Source organism: Acomys minous, assembly GCF_964271855.1.
Source record: "Acomys minous genome assembly, chromosome: 13".
NCBI classification, from domain to species: Eukaryota; Metazoa; Chordata; class Mammalia; order Rodentia; family Muridae; genus Acomys; species Acomys minous.
Genome location: NC_140495.1, coordinates 82,817,241 through 82,841,490, shown reverse-complemented (window position 1 = coordinate 82,841,490; position 24,250 = coordinate 82,817,241). Strand labels below are relative to the sequence as shown.

Genomic DNA, 24,250 nt, shown 5'->3' with positions numbered 1-24,250 from the left:
AATGTTTTGATAAAGATGTAAAGGAAGTTTAAGGTGTTATGCAATGTAGTTAAGATTTCACTGGTACTAGCAACAAACTACTTTATTCTTTTTAAAACTTCAGGGTCCAGATTAAGGAAAATAGGCACTATTATTTGTAACAATTCTCTTCATGTTGTTTTTAAATTTTGATTTAATAATGCCTTTTCCTGAAGGTAAAATAATAGAAGAAAGTATTTATAAACTCCCTGGAAGTAGAAAGTGGAATATATCTTTACAAAATATTTACAAAGCCTGAAATTAATTTTTCCAGTATGATCATCAACTCCACTTGAATTCTTTTGTCATTCATTCATAATAGTAGCCTTTAAATAATGTAGTACAAGAAATGCTAACAAGCTCATATATAGCAGAGCTCAAGGACATGGTGCAGTAGAAAGTCTTTCTTGGTGACACTTTTCAGTAGACCTCTTCAGTCGGGATTAGGGTTCCAGTTGCTCCTTATGGGGCAAGGTGATTCTTAGACAGTGACTCCTATTCCTAACCACTATGCAAGACTAACACCCCCATTCACTTTACTGGAATTTGCTGGTAAGACATGTACCAAAATTACTGTCTTTTAAATACCATACTTGTAAAACAGGCAGTACTAATAAGACAGCACTTTTCAACTCCCCCAAAGGTGATAAGCCTTTCATATGGGTCACCTAGTACCATCTGCATATTATATATTTACATTATGATTCATAGAAGAAGCAAAATTACAGTTAACAAGTAGTTGGGGATCACCACAACATTAGGGTTGCAGCATTGGGAAGGCTGAGAACCACTGCAGTAGGAGAGAGAGAGAAGAGCATGGGAATGTTCACAGATGTCATGACCTTACCATGTATGATGGTCATATTTAGTTCCTACAGTCTATGGGCTTGCTTCATAAATCTGTGAAACGAAATCTGATACACAAGGCTGACTTTTCATTCAGACTGTTTTTTGCAAAGGGCTTCCAACATTCTCAGTTATGGTATTACATGCTTCCCACCTCTTTCTTTTCCCCCTTCAAACCTTCTTATGTCCCTCTCTACTCCCTGCAACTGATTGTACTCTCTCAGCAGCCTTTGTTGCCTATAGCTACTCCTCTAGGAGTAGGAAATTTTCCCTATCCACATGGACATGTCAAGTGACATCACTAGGCAGCCCCCTCTTTTCTGATATTCCCTGAGCCTTAGATGTAGGGCTTTCATCATAGATGTACCACTCAGGATTGAATGCCCTGTAGCTATCTATTCTCTCTGGTCTGTCTGTCTGTCTGCCTGCCTGCCTGCCTGCCTGCCTGCCTGCCTGTGTCTGCCTGCCTGCCTGCCTGCCTGTGTCTGCCTGCCTGCCTTGGTTTTCCGAGTTCTGGATGTCTGGGCAAAGCTCTTACTGCAGCTACTGCATAAACAAGCTGCTTTGATGACAAGTGAAAATGTCACTTCTGCCCGTAGAAAGATAAATATTTAGAGTACAGTTAGAATCATTCTGACTTAGGCAAATGACAGAAGTAGGTTCTGCTCTAGGATATGTGCCCTCTCCATTCATGGGTAGTTTGTTACGTTGTATAGTCCCAGACAGGAATTCTCTCCTATCCAGCAGGTCTTAAATCTAATTAAAAATCTGTCTGTTATTCCCAAGTTAAAACTACCTATTGTTTGAGAGTGCCTGTCTTGCCATGCTGGCCACTGTTGTGCTTGCAGACTTTAAACCAGGATGTGGCTACTGGTTGCTTTGTTTCCTTGGGAGCCTTCGGAACACTTTGATACTATGAAACCTAGTTCTTAGGGAGGCTTTCAGGTCAGTTTGACCTCAGTTCCTCCAAGTACTGTGTCCACATCATGTGAGGTCTTAAGCCATAGGGTTTTTCCTTCAAGTTCAAGGATCGGGGACATTGATACTAGCCTGTGTTACTTGGAGGTTCTCTTGGACTCCTGTAACCAACTCAAAGGCTGACTTATCATTCTTGCTGTGGGTGTTACTGTTAGATAGGATTTATGAGGAGGCGCTATCACCCCATGGAGCATAACGCCTCTTATATACTCTGTCTGTTGATGTATGTATTGATCTGTGAATCACTAGAATTTATAAAATTCTTACCAAGTACGGTAAGTACCTTCCATTGCTGTATTCTACAGAAGGTTTAGGAAATAAATATGAAACTGAAAGTTATTTTGTCATACATTCTTTGTCATTTAAATTTTCAAAAACATAAGACTTAAAGCTGAGAATGTCAACTTTTGAGGCTATTCTCCCAGGGTTTGATGTAAATACTTAAAATCAAAGTATTTCAAAAGAATTATAGGGAAACCCAGCATAAAAAGAGTATAAACTAAGTAAAGTAGGTGTTCAACCTCATATAGTTTCATGGCTTACTTTTTTTTTTACTTGATACTAAGAGAATTTGGATTCTGTGCTTATTCCAGAGTAAGCATGGAATATTTAAAAATTGCATATTTTTAAGAGTACAGATGAAAACAAAACTCAAAGTTAGTGTATTGCACTGAGCAAAAATCTGACATGTTTTTGTTGTTGTTGTTTTGTTATTTTCTTGTTGTGTTGTTTTGGTTTTTTGATACAGGGTTTCTCTGTGTAGCCCTGGCTTTCCTGGAAAACTCTCCCTGTAGACCATGCTGGCCTAGTACTCAGAGATCTGCCTGCCTCTGCCTCCCAAGTTCTGAGATTAAAGGTGTGTGCTACCATGCGTGGCTTGGTTCTTTTCTAGTGTTTGTTAAATTACAGTAAATACATTTTCCTATCTTCTTGTGTGGTTGTAATACCCATGTTCCATTTAAAATGATCATTAAAGAAAATAAAATAAAAAAGATGTAAGATGTGGGTGTGTATACATGTGTGTGCACATATGTGTCTACACATAACCTCAAGTTGGCATTCTCATGAGTCAGTTTCCTCTTGGTCTTTCTGGGAATTCACAAAGCAATAACCCTGGGAGAAGCAACTTCATTACACAGAACTGAAGGTTGAGAAACTTGAAAACTGTCCTGTCTCTAAGTAGTTTATTACTAACTTTACTCCGTGGGACTGTCGTTCTATTTGTGCAGCTGTAATTGCTATGCAGGTCTGATGAAGTAGGACCCTGTGTCATCACAGGCCGTGAAGTGTGTGAGCACTGCAGCCTTCAGGTGCAGCATATGAAATGCTAAGTTAATGGTATCAAGCAATTAAGCTGAACTGTCTTTAGGGGAAGAGAGGTTTAATGCCAACCTTAAGTGTAACTTAGCACTCCCTAAATATTCTTAACTGCAATAGAAGCATGTTAATTGTAGACATAACTTGTTTATAAGGCCTCATTTTTTTAAGTAGATTTTCCTTTCTGAGAATATAAAAGCTTACTTAGAAAAAATATCTTTTAGTAACTCATTCCATAAAGTACTGACTTTTTCTTTTTTTTTAATCTGTGGGGGAAAAGCCCAAAATAATACTTGAAGGTTTTTGTTTTGAGTATATGCATAAACTAAATCAAATTTGGGTTCAAATAGTAATTGATAAAATTCTTGTAATTCCATACCATTACTTTATTCATCCTTCAGTCTTAAAGTTAGGGATTTATCCTGAATTTTCCCATTTTATAATACAGATAATAGAAATTATACTTCAGTGTTGTTGCATATACAAATTATTAGACCTTATATAAAATTAATATTCTGAGCCAATAAAATGGCACAATAGATAAAAAGTGCTTAGAGCACAAACCTCAAGAATGGAGTTTTAGCCATACTTCACATAGTAGAAGGTAGGAGCTGACTCCTGAAAATTTTAATATGGGTGCTGCGCGCGCGTGCGCGCGCGCACACACACATACACACCATGCACCAAGTGATAAATACATGAATTAATGTATCAAAAATAGTGGTGCACGCCTTTAATCACAGTACTCAGGAGGCAGAGGCAGGTGGATCACTGTGAGTTCAAGGCCAACCTTGTCTGGGACAGTCAAGAGAACACAGAGAAACCCTGTCTCAAAAAGCAAAAACAAAAAACAAAAATAACATACTGCATGCCTAGCAGCAAGCCACCATTTATTAAATACTTTTAAATTTCCCTCCACTTCCTGAACTTTTTTCTGCCACTGTTACTAAGATAATTCTTGTGTTTCCATTTAAGCTAGACCTTTGCTTTTCAGTAGCCTGAAAGGTGGTTTTACAGTGCATTCAAGGAGACCTTGGTAAACATCGCACAGAGCACTTAGTGGGATGTGGGGAGCACTGTGCAAGGAACTTGTCAGATATCCCTTCCTTTCCTCCCCTCACCTCTATCCAAACCTCCCCACTGGGATTATATACCAGGGATTTTGGCAAAGAAAAACTTGAATGAAGCAATGTGAAAGTTTGTAATGTAGCACGTCAGAGACTTCACATTAAACATTAAGGTGTTAAAGATGTGTATTCTACATAGTTCTGAATATGTTAAATATGTGGGCAGTGGGCAGTGGAAGACTGAGCACCAGCCTGTTGACTGTGAAGGAGGAGGATTAGCACTTAGCCTTGCTGCCTTGCTGCAGTAGCACAGCTGCATGCAAGTGCCTGTGAGCTCACTTTGAAGCTAAGCTAATACAACCCTCATCAACAGGAATATTGCAAGAAAAGTGTGAGCAATAACTGGCGTTTTGTCATAGAGCTAGATAAATTGTTTCTAAAAAAGAAGAAAAGCAACACTTTTAGTAGAAACACTGATGAAATTTACATAAGAATGGGGGCTGTAAAGAATGCTAAGGAAGAAGGCTGGGTATTTTCTTCATATCCTGTATTAGCATTCATTCACTTTAGTCATTGATGGAATTTTCTTCAAGTTGTGTCAGTTAAGTAGTTACAAGTAACTACATTGTAAATGTCTTAGTCATTTAAGAATGCAGATATTTATGTATCCATTTAAGATTCTCCCCACTGGTGCTTTTGCTTTGTTCATCTCTAGTTCCCCCAGTACTCTTGCCAGACTAGTTAATTCTTTGTAGTTTACAATAGTAACTGTTTAATTTAGTCACACTTTGTTCTTGGAGCAGTACATATTAGCCTTGGTGATATGTAAGAATTAGAAATGCACAGTAAAGTAAGTTTTTCTTAAGCTACATAGATGAAAAATACATTTTGTTAGCCACTCTTTATTTTAAGTGTATATTAAGATTTGAAAGATGGATTAAAAGTTGTAGTAATTATTATAACATTTAAAAATATTTACCTAGGCAATTTGAGCAAAGGCTGTAGTAGAAAATAGAAAACTACTCTTAATCAAGAGTAGTTTAGTAATATGAGTGTGAATATGAATGTGGGTAAGTTATGTGACTCACGTGGTTTCTAGTAACTGTAGTGCTAGATATGTGTGGTCAGAGACTCTTTAGTCACAGCTGTGGCTCTGCCTTAATATAATGCTCCTGGAGCAGAGTTTCGGGATTTGGTTGGAGGTTTGCCTCACCTTAACCTCCAGATGGTAGTAGTTTCTTTCAGTTGTTGCAGAAAAAAAAGATCTTCACTAAGTGTGTGTGTGTGTGTGTGTGTGTGTGTGTGTGTGTGTGTATACTTAATTGTTAAAGAATTTCTTTTCAGGTCAGGCACTAGTGGTGCATGCCGTTAATCCCAGCAAGGCAGGCAGATCTCTGAATTCAAGGCCAGCCTAGTCTACAGAGTAAGTTTCAGAATACCCGAAGCTACACAGAAACACTCTGTCTTAGGAATAAAAAGAAAAGAAAGAAAAGAAAAAAATTTTTCTATTATTTGCTAGTAACTAGAAATTTAAATTTTCAGATTCTCTGTGCTATACCAGTGTTATACAGAATTCTCACTGAAGCGCTTAAGGAAATGACTGTGTGAAGAATTGTACCCCTATTGCATAAAACTAGAAATCAATGAATCAAACCAAATTCTAATTTTCTCATAAGCATTAGATATAAATTGTTTAATTAGGACTTTTGGAAATCTAAAGTCCTAAGTGTTACTGTTTATTTTACAGAATTACATACAAACATTTTTTAGTATCCTAGTTGATTATTCACTTCAGTGTTCATTTACATGGGCAAGAAATCAATATGAAAAACATTCCCTGAAAAAATAGCTTAAATGACTAGCAAAAACTACCTCAAGCAAAAAAATAATTATATTTTCTATTTTCAATAACTGTATATACTTGACCTTCCCCAAAATCTGCAAGGGTACTGTTTTTCCCCCTAACTTTAAGTTTTAAAATGAGTATTTTAAGTAATTACTAAATGTGAGAATATAAATTTCTAAGTTTGACTATGGTGATTTTTTTATAGAACATTTGTAAAAACCTAAGTTAACAAAAGTCAATAAAGAAACTAAAATTGTGGGAAGTGGTATTTTCAGTATTGTGCAACTACTGCACTGACTATACATTTGTTCTGTCTTTTCTTGCTAAAGATATGCACTTTCTATTTCATATGAAAATTTTCTGTCCTTTCCAAATATCATTCTTGTGTTTTACACTAGAGGAATAATGTACAGTGCCTGTGGTCAAGTATAAAACTTGAAAAACTTCAAGCTTAGATTGTACAGTGTTTTGTCTTGATGTATAATGCTTTCTTAAATTTAAATTATACTATATTTTTAATATATAATGTTTTCTAACTGCTCAGTTAATAAACTGTAACTTTCTTCAGTTTCATCAAAGAAGGATCACTCTCAGAAGTCTTGTTCTCTGCCTTTGCTTTTGTGCAGACGATGGGTGCGGCTGCTGTTTGGGAGAGAGTTCCCTCTGCAGGACCTGCTGCTGGTCTGGGATGCCTTGTTTGCAGATGGCCTCAGCTTGAGCTTGGTTGACTATGTCTTCATAGCCATGCTGCTCTCTATCCGGGATGCTTGTGAGTGTTTGTGCCTTTCCCCACATTCGTCCAAATAGCCATGGTTTTTCAGAAGTGTTTTGCCTTTTAAATGTACTCGATATTTTATTATTGGATTTACATATAACTAAGTTTTTAGTAACAGAAAATGTTTTGAAATGTCAAAGGAAATCACTGAACATCTTTTCTTTTAGTGAACCTTAAAAATTTTAGGAGATGTGGGCAATGTTACCCTCAAAAAACTGTGGTATACTTAAGAATTATTTTTCTAAACATTTTATGTCTGTTTCAAACCCCTCGTCTCACACACAGACTCATGGACTGCATATGTTTAGATATGTTAGATATGTTTAGAGCTCCACCTTCTGACGTGTAGCAAGTAGTCAATGATATTTATGGGAAGATTGGCACTGTTTTTATAATACCGATGTCTTGCCAGTGGAAAAATAAATCTGGAGTATTTGACTTCTGCTCAGTTACATTTTAACAAAATTTTTCCTTAATATAGTACTAAGTGATAGATGTGTTCCTGCCTCCTCAGAACCACCTTAAGGTGCTTACCATAGGAAGAAAACCAGGGCCTCAACATGTAGGAAATATCAGAGCATGTTTAGGTTTCATCATACCTTAAATTATTTTTTCTTCTCAAAGAAGTAATCTTAGTTCCCAAAGCAAGATTTGTAAGCCAAAATATAATTAGGAAAGATTGCACTAAGTGCTGTGATTGAATTAGAAAATAGAAAACGATTGTAAGAGTAGGAGTGGTCATGATGGTGGCTGTGGCATTGCCAGATGGGCGTCTTTGTTCTCGGAATGTCAGTCGTGCCCGATGCTCTAGTTTTTCCCTAGAAACACTAATATTCTGTTAAAATTTTGTATTTTACTGTTTACCTTCCCTCACTTTTACTTAGAATAAATGTAAACACATTTTCTTCAAAAATTTGTTTGTTTGATGCCTGGAAGATTAAATAGTTTGGGCTTCTTGAGGGCAAAGTTACACTTCCTTCCATTGGAGCCAGAACTCAGGGTTCTGGGATGCACTCTGGAATATGGAAAGCATCAGATGATACATCTGGACAGTAAAACAGGATGTTTGAATAGATGTGATAGATACTGAGTTTTTGGACACCCAATACTTAACTCCCTTTTAAAGTTGTATGTATTCTACAGTTGCAAAAAGAAGAAAAAAGAATGAAAAAAAAAAAAAACAACTCTCTTAGAAACAAGAAAAATCCTTTTGTGTAATCTCTTCACCAAACTTTCCAAATCAGACAACTATTGAAATGCATTTTGATTTTCTGAAATCTTAAACAATTAACAATTTACTCTTTTCATAATTTTGTCACATCACCCATATATACTAATGTGATCATCATGTCTCTTGTGCTGAAATCTATTCTTAATTTCATAGAACATGGCAAATTTTTGACTGATGCACTTACACATTTTTAATATTTCTATTGATGATGCTGTAAAACATGGGCACATGCAGAAAAGTATCAAAGTAATGAATGGCATTGTTTATTAATGTCAGCATTAAGTCTATAACAGTAAATAGTTACCTCCTGAAGGTAGAGTGAATTAGTATTCTGTATTTAAGGTCACCCTGTCCTGAAAAGGCTTTTCTGCTGCTGTACTTGAGAAGCAATATGAAAGAAAGGCAGAAAGAAAGAAAGCATGAACATAAACTTTAAGTTAGAAGCTACTTGCTGAGTATAGGTGTGTTTCTTCAAATTACATGGTATCACTAGATTACAGTGCTTGTGAGGAAATAAGGTTAATTACAAAACTGAAACAAGAGCAGGAGGGATCGTGATGAGCACCTCCTCAGTGAGTCACAGAGTTACTAAAACATCCAAAACAGAAGTGTAACCTTTAGGTTACTCTAGCAGCAATGTAGAAATGAAATTAAGACAAGATAGGAGTTAGGAAATGAGATAAAAGTTAAGACCATATTCCAGAAGGCAAACAACGAAGTAGAGAAACCAGATTAAGCTTAGCATTGCTTAATGATCATAACCATGAAAGATAAAGGGAATAAGAAATCTAGAACAGTCTCTTGTTTTGAGTCTTCAGTGACTAGATAATTGAGTAGAAAACGTAACCAGAAGATGTAAAACGTTGTTAATATTAGAGTTTTGCAAATAATTAACAGGTCTTTGTTATTTCCCACCAAAATAATGGATGTGGTCTTTTAAACATAATGTCATCATATTATCCTAGTTTGTGTGAGGTAGTTTTCGTTTACATATGCTGTCTCACGGTAGCAATGATTAATAATTAGATCTTTTTGTTTGAAATGCTTCCCACTAGGATTATAAGAGTCACACAGTCACCCTACCTAGTGTATCACATACTGAAAGAGAATGTGGCCAAAGGGGAAACTCTGTAATTAACGTTGGTATTCAGCAGGAGCTGGGAGTGAACAATGCAGACCAGTTTAAGAGCATCCAATACTACACACATGACCCTAGTCTTTAATCTGCAAGAGAAAGGCCTTATATCACAACCTCAGGGAACTGTTGCTGGTTTTCAGGTTCTAAGCACACTCAGTCTTGTCTAAGTACACATGTATAAAAATCCAAAAATAGGATCTACATATGATAGAAAACATATGATGCTTGTCTTTTTTACTCTGGGTTCCCTAACTTAATGTCATACTCTACAGTCCCATCCAGTTTACTGAAAATTTCATAATTTCATTTTTCTCTGTGTCTCAATAAAAAGTCCTCTATGTATGGTTCATATTTATATTATTCATTCATCTGTTGATGGACATTTAGGCTGATCCCGTTCCTTTGCTATTGTGATTAGAACAATGGTACTATAATTTTATTGTATTACTTTTCAACTAAAATATAACCTAATAAAGAACCACCTTTCAAGAACAGAAGAATGGGAGAGAAAGATATAGGAGCACTGATGGAGATGAGTCAATCAAACATTAATTTCTCCTTCAGGAATTAGTGCTAGTTTTTCTCCTGGGCCATGTCTGCGTCTATGAAAAGCAGAATTACCTTGCCCATTTGTTTCCTTCTGTTGTATAAACACCCACTATACTCAATTCTCCAGTGAGAGGAAAGATTTTTTTTTTGTCTGTCTTGGTTTCCCATTTAAATACAGCATTTAGAAAAGGGCCTAATACATAGTAAGCTTCAAACAGATATTATTGAAGAAAGTAACTGAAGAAACAAGCACCCTGAATAGCAAGACTGTGGAAGATGAGCTCTGTGAAAGCAGTAAAGCACCAGGCTGGTGTCATCAATAGACCAGTTCATATGTGCAGAAAACAAATAATAAGAAAATCCAAAAAAACATCCCATGGTAAAAAAAAAAAGGAAGAAGCTCATTTGCTGTGGAAGAGAAAGAATAGGAATAGGATGTGGTAGCCAGCGTCACTGTGACTGACAGAATCAAAGCTGGACCAGCTATGACGAGCTCGGCATACCCATCTGTGCACACACAACAGCAACAATTTAAACTATTTACATGTCCACAAAAAAGAAAAGGCAGAGAAAAAATATGGCAGTCATCATGAACTATGATTTGTACCAGTTAATGACTAGCCATATTCTATTTATAGTATCTTTCTAACTATGTATCTATGTGTGTGCATATGTGCCATTAGTATGGATGCTTATAAAGTCCACAAGAGGCTGTTCGGTCTCCTGGAGCTAGAGCTGCATAGGCCTCTGTGAGCCACCTGATACAAGTGCCTACAACCAAACTCAGTCCCTCTACACAAACAACTGTGCTTTTGAACCACAGAGCCATCCCTTCATTCTTCACACTTATGTTTTAACAAATTCAGCTATATTATAACTGAGTCGAATGGCTCTTTCCCATCTCTCCATGCTCCTGCTTCCAAGCCAGCCTGAGGTTCCTCTCCCCAATCTTATCCTGTTATTCTTTCCCCTCCTAAAAGTCCAACTTGGTCATTGCACTCATTGTAGTATACAGTTCCACCCTCTTACGTAGTTCCTTATACAGTTCTTTATTGTTGTGGATATATAAACTTGTAGACACACATGCTGTGATCCTCCCCCACCCCTCAGCAGCTTTTTCTGTGGTCAGTTAATGTTCAGAAGACATTGGGAGTAATAGTGTTTCAGAGGCCGTGTGCTGTCCATCGGGCTCTAAGTAATTTTTTTAAATCATGTTTTTAAGTAATTTTTAATGCCCATGTGTAGACTTTTAGTGTGGCCTTGAAAAAAGTCATTGTCTACTTTTGAAATGAAATAACTAAAATATTTCATAGCATTTTATTTTTATAATTTAAAATTCTCTCTCTCTCTCTCTCTCTCTCTCTCTCTCTCTCTCTCTCTCTCTGTGTGTGTGTGTGTGTGTGTGTGTGTGTGTGTGTGTGTGTGTGTGTGTGTGTAAACTTAGCATGAAGTATCTTTCCTCAGTTGTTCCTAACTTCTATTTTCTGAAGCCTATTAAACTGACTAGCGTAGCTGGGAATCCTGCTTGTCTGCACCCTAACAAGGCTAGGATTATAGGCATGCTCCCCAAGCCTATACTTTTTTGGAGGGTAGGATGTTGGGCTGTATTTGGGTTCTAGGCATCCAGACTCAGGTGCTTGTGCCTGCTTACTTAACCAAAGGGGACATTTGATAACAATAGCTCTCATTTGTCTCATGCTCTGTTTGACTTTAGACATTTTTGCATTGCTTTATTTTTCTGTGATAAGGCTTCATACTTGACCTCTTGAACTCTTAGGAATCCTGCTTCAACCTTCAGAGTGCTGGTGCCTCAGGCGTGGTCTGCTGTTCCTGGCTATGTGCTGGTTTTCTTAGTCACAAAGTCTTTCAACTATGTATGGTGAAAAGTTTCCTATCACTTCTGCCTTCCTTCTGCTTTTGTTTTTGTTGTTGTTGTTGGTGGTGGTGGTGGTGGTAGCTTGTTTTAGGGGTTAAATTCCATTTTTCTTTTTAATAAATCCTAGTGCATACATATACACACTTACTATAAAGTGTAATGTTTCGCTGTATGTATATGTTACGTATCATTAAACCAGGTTAAGTATCATTCCAGCCTCCTTATGGTTTCCTTATGTTTTAACCTTTCAGCTCCATTCCTTGTCTTGTTTTTTCAGTCAGCAAGAACTGAATGCCAGAAGGTATTAGTTATTTTCACATAATTGTGTTTGTTTCTCTTAGTTTCTCTCTTAGACCAGCTATCCCATAAGTAATTGAGACTCTTTTATATTTATTTATAAGACTTTACAACACAATCTTGAGCAGTTTAAGTCTGTTTTTAACCCTCTATTCTATCCTGACTTCATATTTGCCAAAAATCCCCAAGTTACAAGTTTCTTTCTTTCTTTGCTCCAGCTGAATTTTCTTCATCTCTCCTGCACCTCTGCCTGTGGCTGAACCCCTGCTTCCTCATGTAACTCCCCCTCCCCTAGCTGGCTAGAAGTCTAGTCCTGTTCTCTCCCCTGCTGAGTGATTGGCTGTAAGCTAAACAAGGGGGCAGTTGGGGAGCAGAGTCTATACAACATTGAGAGATTCTCAGAACAAGGCCTGCCACCAGCTATGGGGGACACAGAAACCAGCATTTGAATTACACTATAACCTTCTGCCAGCAAGAATGTGCTAGGATACCCTTGGTTCCCTGTCTCCTTTAGCCAGTGCCTGGCTTGGCATGTGTGGCAGTTTTGTCTTCCCTGTGATTGACATGCTGCCCTTTTTTTATGCTGTGTTTGCTTTGCTTTCTCTTGAGCCAGTGGCTGTCTGTGTGCCAGTGCTTCCACCTTTCCTACGTCAAAGTTTCTGCTTCTCTGTCTTCCATTTAACAGCATATTCAACATCATACTGTAGTTGCAGAATTTCAACTGCAGATTGAATTTGTCTTTTCTGTAAAACCTTTACTAGCCTAGGTGATTAAACATAAGAGCTCTAAAACTACATTGAAATGCATGTCAAATTTGTCAAAGCACAAATCCTAGGTCTTAATTTTAAAGGAGTATTTAAAGTACTTCCTGACTCCACCTCTCTTCCCCGACATAAAATATTATAACCACATTATAAAATATAAAGATACAGAGATTAAAGTCCCCTTTCAGCTACTAATACCATTTATATCACTTTATAGATTATCTTAACAACCTTTGGGAATTTCTCTAACATACCACAATAACAAATTATCTGTTTAATGCATGTTTGCATTGTTGTTTATGGCATGCAAGTGTGGGAGGTAGAGGTGTCATGCATGCATAGTTGCATTTGCCCATGTGGAGGCAAGATTTCAAGGCTGTACGTCTTACTCGATTGTTTTTCCACTTTACTTTTGGAGACAGTGTCTCTCACTAAATCTGAAGCTTGCCGTTTCAGCCAGACTGGCTGCCAGCAGGCTCCATGGGTTTACTTGTCTCTGCCTCCCAACACTAGCGTTTCAGGTACTCACAGCCACCAGGTTGTATGTGGTTATTGAGGAGCTGAACTCTTGTCCTAATGCTGATACATAAAGCACTTTACTCACTGAGCTATCTCATCAGCTCCTGCATTTTGTTTTAGAATAAGTTTTAGTTCACAACAAAAGACAGAAACTGCAGTGTTGATTGATCTTCTGCATCTACACACCTAAAGCTTCCTCTGCTGTCTGCTTCCCACATCTGCAGTGCCTTCCTTAGAATCCATCATCATCACCCTAAGTCCACAGCTGACTTTAGGATTCATTCTTTGTTCTTGATAATCAGCGTCACATCACTCATGAACACCTGACAAGGGATACTTTTGATAAATAGACCTTTATTTTGGCTCACAGTTCCAGACGTTCAAGTTCAAGGTCAGGCAGCACCAACAGTTTATTGTGCTAGAACCTAATGACAGAAGCAAGTGAAGAAACAAAAGTATGTTATCAGGAACCCAGAAGGGGAGAGGGAGAAAGCGAGGAAGACAGACTAAGTGCCACAGTCTCTGTCTTACTGTTCTGTTGAGATGAGGACATCATGACCAAGGCAACTCTTAACTAGGGGAACATTTAATTGTGGGTTTGCTTACACATGGTCAGTCCATAGCCATCATGGCAGGAAGAAAACAGGCAATAGCTGAGAGCTTTATATCCTACTCCCCGGTCTAATCCCAGGGCTGTGTCTGAGCTTTGAACCTTTGACACACCTTTAACAAGGCCACATCTACTCCAGCAAGGCCACACCTCCTAATCATTTTCAAACAGTCCCCATGACTGGGAACCAAGCATTCAAATGCTTTAACCTATGAGGGCTGTTCTTACTCAACCCACCCCAGTCTCTTTCAAGGCTATAACCTCTTGATCTCATGACCTCCCACCTGACTATCTCATACTATTTCCGAATACCACCATTACTACAATCAAGCTTTTTTATATGGACGTTTAGGAGAGGCACTTCATTTATAGTCTAGCTACTGTGTAGATTTTCATCATTAGGAAATCATATGGATTTTTTTTACTACCTTAAAATTCTTATACACTCTATGTTCTTTGCTCTCAAGCTTCTAGAAACTACTGATCCTTGTATTGTCTCTATTGCTTTTCCAGTATGTCATATACTTAAGGTAATACAATGTGGAACTTTTCAGATTGGCTTCATTTAGTAATATACACTTAAGTTCCTCCAGTTTGCACTTTCCTAACATGTACAAGGCACCAAGTTCAGTGCTAAGTACTGAATAATATTGTTATATGTTATTTTATATACCACAGTTCATTTATTCTTTTACCACCTTCTGGAGGACTTTTATTATTACGCTAATATTTTTTAAATTATTTTATTTTGTACATGTACATTTATATTATTACACATATATACCATAGAACCGTGACACAGCAGGAATTATATTTTGATGTCCACTATGTACAATAAAACTTGTGTGTAGTTTTTTTCCTTTTGCATCATCATTTCACTTTACACCAATCCCTGTAGGAGCTGCTTAGTGTCCACTCGGGAATACGCCTCTATTTACCTTCAGGTACTGTTGGTAGAAGCCCTTGCCCATCTCAGGCTTCCATTCAAGGAGTTATCCCAACTTCTATACCATTACCAGCCTGCTTCTTTGTTACAAACACTATTTTTCATTTCCAATGGAATAAGAAAAGAAGTTTGAAACTCATGTTAGGACTGAACTCCTTAGTTTCATGTTAAGACTGAACTCCTTAGTATTTGAAACAAAACAGGAGTTTAATTAATGTTTTGTTGAATGGATGGATGGATAAATGAATGCATGCATAAAATGTAACTATAAGTAAAAGATACCGTTAGCACTTTTTAAAAACAAAATTTTTGTGTATTGACCGGTGTGTGTATCTATATCTATATCTGTCACACATGTAGAGTTCAATAGAACAATTTGTGGGAGTTAGTTTTCTCCTTCTGCCAACATCAAGTCATCATGCATGGTGGAAAGGACCTTTGCCTGCTAAACCACCTTACTGATACTTGGTAGCATTTCTTAAATGCACTCCATATACCAGTCATGTCCATTGACAGTCGTTATTGATGACTAAGGTATTATTGAGACCCAGGAATCACATTGAAATGAAAAGTGTCCCAAGAGGTCAACCCTAAACATCTATACATGTGAGCAATAGTAAGTGGTCTTGGCAGATTCCCTGTGTGTCTGTGTCACTGTGTATACCAATAATAATTTAAGACAAGCTCATGAATTGGAAAGGGAAGGAGTTGCAGGGGTAGAAATGATGTAAGTACAGTACTTTTGGGTGAAATTATCAAAAATTGTGATTTTTTTTAAAAAGCTACTCATTTAAATTTCCTACATTTTCAAGAAAGGTCTTTTATGTGTCCATAAATATTTTACTTTTAAAGATGAAACAAGGGAATCTGAAAGGGGAAGAAATGTACTGGTCTGTCTCACTCAGCAGTAGAGCTTTTGTCTGATGCAAGCACTGCTGTTTGAGTTACTTTTCTATTGCTGTGATGAAACACCATGGCCAACTCAATAAAAGGAAGATTATATTTAGGGCTTATGGTTCCAGAGAGAAAAGAGTCCAGAGATGAGAAAAAGAGAGAGCATGAATAAACTTGAAATGGTGTGGTTCTTTAAGTTCTCAAACCTTGCCCCCAGTGACATGCATCCTCCGTACCTCCCCAAATGGAGCCACCAACTGGGGAGCACACATTAAAATGCCATTAAACCACACAAGTACTAGGTTCAATCCCCACCTCCCTGAGAGAGAGTTCAGTGAGGCAAATCCATGAATGGGGCGTATTACTTTTTTTTTTTTTCTCAAACTTCGTGCACACCAGAAAATTTTAGGCTTCACTTAGATGATCCAGATTTAGAAATACAAGACCTTGAGCTCTAATTACGAGCACAAGATCACTGAAGGATAATAAATTATGAGAAAACATTCAGGTTTCTTTGCTTGTTAGCTTATTGTTCTTATTTTCTCTGTAAACTGTTTGTCCTACTTTACACATTCAATAAATAGAATATCAGTGCTGCTTTGATTGTGAATACATCTCTTGAGAACTATTAACCTGAGTGTTAATATTATCAGAAGATTTTGTCTCTGCACTGTAGCATCTCGTTTTATTCTTTTGATGGATAATGAGGTAAAAAGGTAAAGAAACAGTAGCTCAGAAAACCCACTACCCTTGCAGAGAAGAGGAATTCAGTTGCCTCGTGTTTATCAAGTGGCTCACAACTGCCTGTAGCTCCAGGAGATTCAGTGCCCTCTTCTTGACTCTGTAGGAAGATGTGCACTCCTCTAGACCCACTGTAGGCTTTGAGCTCTTTCAAACTTACTTTATTTGGGGTTCCTTAATGCTTACACCTCCCTTCCAACCCACCTACCCTAGATAGGACAGAAAAGAGGTTAATAGGAGCAGAAGAGATAGACCCTTTTAAGACTTAGTTCCTTGGATCCATTCCACTGGTATAGTCGGCCAGTGAATTCCAATAGACCAGTTAATCAGCAAACCAGCAGCTGGAACCGGAGCCTTGAAGCCTTCGCTGGAGTGGTTCTGTCTAGAAGCATCTTGAAGTTGGAGTAATAAATAGCCAAGACCAAAAAGGCCGGCTTCTAGTTTGGGATATGTATATATATATTCACTCTCAGAGTAGTCTGTACTGGGATGTTTATTAGTTGACAAAGACCATGCTCCACAAGAGGCAGTCCTCTTCCAGTGGAAAAACATCACCTATTCTCTCACAAGTCTGTTTTCAGCAGAAAAACACTGCACACCCTTACACAAGTCTGTTTCACATCCCACACTTGTGATCAAAACAAAACACATGTTTACATCTACTACAACATACACTTATAGATAATTAGGAAATAAAATCCAGAAAATGGAAGGTGGAGAAACCCATGAAATTTGTGCCATTAACCAACTTCAGACTTACATCAAGTACCAGGGCACTTCTAGTGCTACATAACTTTGCTAGGGTAGTATACATACCCTAAACCTTGGCCTCACATATTTGGATGGGCCTTATACTTGACAGTGCTTGTACATTTTTACTCAGAACTTCTGGAATATAAATCTCATGCTGTTATCTGCTCTCTAATTAGAGTATATTCTGTTAAATTGAATTTAACCAGAAATGGAAGAAGAGTAATTTTTAAAATCTTTTTTAACAAAAGGAATGTGCTAGTTTGAATTTAAAGTTATTTTCATTATTTAAAAAAATGAATTTTAAGGTCTTAATTTTATCTGCACAAAATCTAAATCTACTAGTGAAGTACTTGCGAAATCCAAAGTGCACCATTTTTTGAAGGTTTTAAATATTTGACAAAACCACAGTTACTGTTTTGTTTGTTTTCAATTTTTATTTATTATAATTTATTCATATTGCATCCCTACTGTTATCCTGTGGCTCATATCTTCCCATTTCCACCCTCTTTCCCTCTTCTGCCCTATTCGCCTCCCCTAGACCTCCCCCACCATATGACCAGAGCCTATCAGGTCTCATCCAGATAGCCTGCATCCCTTTTCTCTGTGTGCCCTCAGGGCCTCCCCACCAAGGGGAAGTGACCAAATCGGGGGCACCAGAGTTCATATAAGAGGTATTCCCTGTTCTCGCACTATGGAGAATGAGCTGTCTGCTGGCTACATCTGAACAAGGGGTCTAGGTTTACTGCATACATTGTTCTTGGTTGGTGTATCAGTTTGTGTAGGCTTCCCTGGGTCCAGATCCGCAGGCCTTGATGGTCTCCCTGAGGGACTCCTGACCCCTCTGGGTCCTTCCAGCACCCCATTTATCCATACAACTCTCAGTGCGCAATCCAGAGTCCTAGTGTCTGTCCACATCCTCCACTGGGTAGAGTTTCTCAGAGGACATCTGTATTAGACTAATATCCACTTATAAGTGAGTATATACCATGCCTGTATTTCAGGCCCTGGGTTTCCTCACTGAGGATGATCTTTTCGAGTTCCATCCATTTGCCTGAAAATTTCAGTATTTCCTAGTTTTTAATAGCTGAGTAGTATTCCATTATGTAAATGTACCACAGGTTCTTTATCCATTCTTCAGTAGAGGGATATCTAGGTTGTTTCCAGATTCTGGTCATTATGAATAAAGCTGCTATGAGCATAGTTGAGCGAATGTCCCTGTTGTATGGTGGAGCATCCTTCGGGTATATGCCCAGGAGTGGTATGCTTGGGTCATGAGGTAGGACTATTCTCAGTTTTCTGAGAAAGCACCAAATTGATTTCCAAAGGGGGAGCATCCCCCGCTCTCCACATCCTTGCCAGCATGTGCTGTCACTTGAATTTTTGATCTTAGCCATGCTGAAGGGTGTAAGATGGATTTCCCAGAAGACTAGGAACATTCTTTAAGTGTTTCTTGGTAATTCGATATTCCTCTGATGAGAATTCTGTTTGTCTCTGTACCCTGTTTTTTAATTGGATAATTTGGTTTGGTGGTGTTTAATTTCTTGAGTTCTTTATATACTTTGGATATCAGCTGTTTGTCAGATGCAGGGCTGGTGAAGGTCTTTCCCCAGTCTGTTGGCTGCTGTTTTGTTCTGTTGACAGTGTCCTTTGCTTTACAGAAGCTTCTCAGTCTCATGAGGTCCCATTTGTTACTTGTGGATCTTAGAGCCTGATCTGTTGCTGCTATCTTCAGGAAGTTGCCTCCTGTGTCAGTGAGTTCAAGGTTCTTCCCCACTTTTTCTTCTAACAGATTTAGTATATCTGCTTTTATGTTGAGTTCTTTAATCCACTCTGCCTTGAATTTTGTACAGGGTGATAAATATGGATCTATTTGCATTTTTTACATATAGATATCTACGTAGACCAGCAGCATTTGTTGAAGATGCTATCTTTTTTCCATTGTATGGATTTGGCTTCTTTGTCAAAAAACCAAGTGTCCATAGCTGTGTCATTTTATTTCTGGGTCTTCAATTCGATTCCACTGATCAACTTGCCTATTTCTATGCCAGTACCATGCTGTTTTTATTACTGTTGCTCTATAGTACAACTTGAGATCAGGGATGGAGATTCTTCCAGAAGATCTTTTATTGTACAGTATTGTTTTAGCTTTTCTGCTACATTTTTTTTCCAGGACATGGCCATGTTTGTACCTGGTTTTCTCTAAGACTTAACAGAGTATATAGGGTTTGGGGGTGGGGGTAGTTTTTGTTTTGTTTTAATAATTTAGTGGTTTGTTTTCTGGTCCATTTGAAAATCTCATTTTATATATTATGATTTTATTACAGAAAAGCCAAAATAGTAAGAGTCTTTAAATCGTGCAAGACATTGTTTTTTGCTCCAACTATGTACTCTTTTTCTTGCATGTTGTAAGCCCCCACAAATATATATTTTTCAGAGTATGTAGCACTCATTATGTGTCTTTTGTGTGCCAGGTGCCTTACAAGGCACTTACATATTGGCATTATTGTGTAATGAATTATAAATGAGCCTTCGGGTTTCCTTACTAGATTGGTGTGTCACTGTGTTTGTGTGTGTGTGTGTGTGTGTGTGTGTGTGTGTGTGTGTGTGTGTGTGTGTGTGTTGGGGGTGGGGTTGTGCACCTGAGTGCAGGTGCCCTCAAAGGCAGTAGACCCTCTGGAGGTGGAGTTACAAGTCTTTGTAAGTCACATAATGTGGGCATTGGGAATAGAAGTTGTGTATTCTGTAACATCAGCAAGTGCTCTTAACTACTGAGCTATTTCTCCAGTCCCTGTTGTTTTTAATTTTATATGAAGTCTTTGGTTATTTGTTCTGTATGCCAAATCCACATATAAATATAAGAACTTAAGCTGTTTCCAAATATTTTCTGCACCTGGCTTTATATGTTAAGAACATTTTTTAGTGTCTGTTTGTCTTCTCTAAGGTTAAGACACAGTTTTCAGAAGCCATCTCCCACGTATATTCTTTTTCTTCCATATGTAGACATGCTTGTCGTGATGCTCTCCGCTATAAATAGAGTAAAACATTAGACACTGGGGAAGGCCAGGGTTTTCAGTTCAACAGTTCATCAAAAGCTTTTGACCTGAGCATATTGTTGCCTGCTTTGCACTGCCATGTCCTCATCTGAGACTGCATGGATGGGTTGCTTTTCTGAGAGGAGAGTAGGGGTAGGGGTCTTATGGGATGGGCCTACTATATATGCAAGTTGCCAGTCATGCTGTCCACGCCTGAGAGGTGACAGCTATTCTTTTTCATTTTAAGAACATTAAAAGACGTCTATGTTTCTTTCTTTCTTTCTTTCTTTTTTGTAATTTTCCATCTGCCTTATTATTCTGAAAAATTATATCTCCATATAAAATTAAATAATTTGGAGAAAAGTATTCATAAATGTACCATTATAGGTAGCTAGCAGTGAGCTATGCATAATGTATTCATTTATGTTGCTTTTAAATTTCTCAGTGTAATCACATCTCTGGTTATATTTACTGATTTGACTACATTTTGATACTGTTCTTTTGGCCAAACTAAACAGACCAATTCCTTCAGAATAGTGTGGGGCACTTAAAGGAGACATATAAGTCAGTATTACCTTGTGTGAATGAAGTCGTCTTAGTTAAATTTTTTTGCTGGCTTGGGGAGTTAGCTCAGTGGTAGAACACTTCCCTAGCAAGAGCAAGGCCCTGGGTTTGGTCCTCAGTTCTGGAAAATAAAAATAAAAAGGATTTTATTGTTGTGAAGAGACACAGTGGCCACAGCAACTCTTAGAAAGGACAACATTTAATTGGCGCTCGATTACAGTTTCAGAGGAGTAGTCTATTATTGTCATGGCGGGACGCATGGCAGCATGCAAGCAGACATGGTGCTGGAGAAGGAGCTGAGAGTTCTACATTTTGATCCACAGGCAGCAAGAAGTGAACTGTCTGAAATCTCAAACCCCCCCCCCCCACACACACACACTGTTACCCTTCCTCCAGCAAGGCCACACCTACTCCCAACAAGACCACGCCTCCTAATGTTGCCTCTCCCTTTGAGCCAGGCATTCAAATACGTGAGCCTGTGGAGGACATTCTTGTTCGAACCAGCGCACTAGTACTGCTTGGAAGAGATGTATTGAGCGAGAGGGCAGATGTATACCCAGCATCTGTGCCACTGTCATAAAACTTTTAGATAGAGTTTAACTTGTGCACTGAGGCACAAAGAAAGAGACTCTCCAAACCCTTGAGTTCACTCAGGAGCAGCAAGGGTAATATCCTGGGATAGACTTGCTATACAGCTGCTGCTTGGCACAGAGGTCACAGGAAAACTGCTAAAGGCCACAACAGAATGTGTTTTGAAGCAAAAGAGCATTGGTTCCAGAGGTTTCTTTAGCATTGCTCTAGTTACTCAGTGGAGTCTCTGTTAAAATAGGGTTAGGTTGCAAAGTTCTGCCTGGGAAAGCCCTTGTGGCTTTTTATTACCAGTATGCATGCCAACAGAGCCTTTTTTGTGGCCAGGTATGTGGTGAATGCCTTTCATGCCCACACTCCTCAGGCCTCAGCAGGTGGGTTTCTGTGAGTTTAAGGCCAGCCTGGTCTAATTCACTCAGTGATATGTCAAAAACATAAACAAAAGCCTGGAAAATAAAAAAAAATGAAAAGAGTACAATTGAGTTTTGGTATCTACTTACATTTGGACAAAAAGTGTTTATGCCTCATTGTGCTTTAAATGCAAAATCCTGAAGCAATACTCTGAAGAGCCGATCCAGGGAAGGTTAAAAATAGTAAATGTTTTCTATGTCACTCCTGTCGACTTTGGTAGGATAAGGATTCAGTAAGGAACAAGACTGCTATTGCTTTTTTGTATTAGACAAAAGTTTGCTATGAGAAGCAAAACCTCTGGGGATAGGACGCTGGCTTAGCACACACAAGGCCCTAGGTTCAACTCCAAGCACTATAAAATGGAAGGAGGGAACCAGAGACCTAGAGAAGGAGGGGAGAAAGAACAAAACTAAACTTTTATTATGTCAGATCCCTGCTGCCTTTTTCAAAACAAGTTTCTGTAGCTTCTCTGCCTACATTGGGCATAGTTATCGAAATGGGATTTGGTACTTCATTTAATGTAATTGCAAATTAAAAGTATTCTAGAAGTACAGGTTTTTCAATAGTAACTTGAAGATGGTGTTAGTTGAAGGCCCAGGATTCAGGCTTACCTGCTGTCAGGCCTTAGTTGTGATATATCAGTAGTCTGAGTATATGGCATATATAGATGCTCCGAATAGCTCATTTAATTGAACAAAATGTATTTGAAAATTGTAAGAGAAAATTGTTAGCTTCTTCACTTGTTCTACAAGTAGAATATTAACACATGTTGTCTTGCCTTCCGCACTTTGTGGATTCTCATAACTTTAAACTTATGGTAACAGGATTATTGTGCTAGTCCCTTCAAATAAATGCCCGTTGGCCTTACTGAGTAGGTTAACCTACTGTATTAGAGTAATGATTTTTAGAAACTTAATGTTGACATTTGTATCCATTATATCATTTGATTTCAAAACAATATTTTTTAAAACATCTTTATATAACTACAAAGAGTGCAGTCCCTGATTTTCAAATCATGCTACACAAAGGAATCACTTTTTGAGATGAGCAAGTGACCTAGCCTCCCCAAGTATTATTGTTTGCATGTGTAATACAAGAGAAATCACCCTATACTTATAAGAAAATGGCCGTAGACATCAAATGAGATAAGGCACATAATGTTGTAAGCCTGAGTTCTTTCCCCAGAGCCTTTAGGATTCATCTTCATCTTAGTGTCAAAGAATCTCTTCAGTTGACTTTATACCTCGGTTTTTCCAAACTTTAATTGTCTTCAGAGCAAAGATTTCTTCCTTGTTGGCCTCTGTTACACAACAGGCACTTAACAAGTCATTGCACTGAATGGTACAGCAGTTTTCTAAAACCATGAAATTGTTTTATAAAAGACTAAATTTTATATTGTAGAAGTGGCCCAAGCAGATTTTGATGTCACTTTAGTTAACTTTAAAGAAGACTCAAATGGGACCCTCAGATTCAAATCTGAGTACTGCAACCAAAATACATTCCACAAAGCTCTCCTGCCCTTTTTATAAGATGAGTAAAAAATATTCTCTGGCCAGGTACTAAAATCGAGTATCAGCATTTAAGAAAATAACTTTTTGAATTATAAGACGAATTGATTACCTGTTTTTTTAAACTTCTTTGCTTTAAATAAAAACTGTACGTGAAAAAATTATACCATTGTATCCTAGCTTTTTTAATTTCTAGAATAAAAAAGTGGCACTAGGGAACTGGATGTGAGCATGGAGAAGTGAACAAATAAGAGGAATCTGAAGAGATAGAAAGCAGGTAGGGTGAGTGAGTGCTTTGCAAATGAAAGCAGATGTGTGAAATTACAACCTGTCAGGTCACCAGTGGAAATGAAGATGATAAAGTAGTTCCTTGCGTAGTTTATAAGTGTTCATTTTGCCCAGTCTAGTCTCCTTTGTGTAGTAGTCACAGGAGGGAGCACAGTAGAAAGCTTCCTCAAAAAGTAGCTTTTCCAGCAGCAGAAAGAAAATCTAAGAATCAAGGCCTTTCTGGTAATAATCAATATTTTATTTGTCTTACTTCTCTTGAATCACAGTTGTTTCCCTGTGGGACACTTTTCAAGTAACCAATTAATGAACAAGACTTAGGTACAACTCTAGGAAGTTGTAGTTGTAAAGGTCCCTCACAGTCAGTGTTGCAGATGCAGCCATTGTGGCTCACAAAACACGTGTCATTTAATGGACCCAACTGTGACTACAGTGATTGCCAAGAAATAGATTGGTTTACACAGACCTGTGTTTAAAAGATGTGTTTATTAATTGTATCCATAATTAGGTTGATTTAAAAGCAAAAATGTTAAATGACAGTCTGCATAATTCAAGCTGATGGTGGAAGATTCTCACCTTTTCTCCACCAAAAAAATTCTGCACCGATACTCTCTTTAATTTTTTTTTTACTTTTAGAAAAATAAATAACTGTAGAAAATTATAATTTTGAATTATGTGATACATATATAAAGAATGG

The 24,250-nt window shown here is 37.9% G+C and overlaps 1 protein-coding gene across 14 annotated transcripts in view; it reads left to right on the top strand.

Annotated features, from left to right (window-relative positions):
• The window catches only part of TBC1D5 (TBC1 domain family member 5), a 450,634-nt gene that overhangs the window by 268,023 nt on the left and 158,361 nt on the right, over window positions 1-24,250 (top strand). For all 14 annotated transcript variants that reach the window (XR_014773989.1, XM_084754672.1, XM_084754671.1 and 11 more), the window contains one exon: window positions 6,699-6,841. Coding sequence is in view for 13 of the 14 variants with exons in the window: in XM_084754672.1 (XP_084610798.1) it covers window positions 6,699-6,841 (143 nt within the window). In the remaining variant the exon portion in view is untranslated. The remainder of the gene's footprint in view (window positions 1-6,698; window positions 6,842-24,250) is intronic.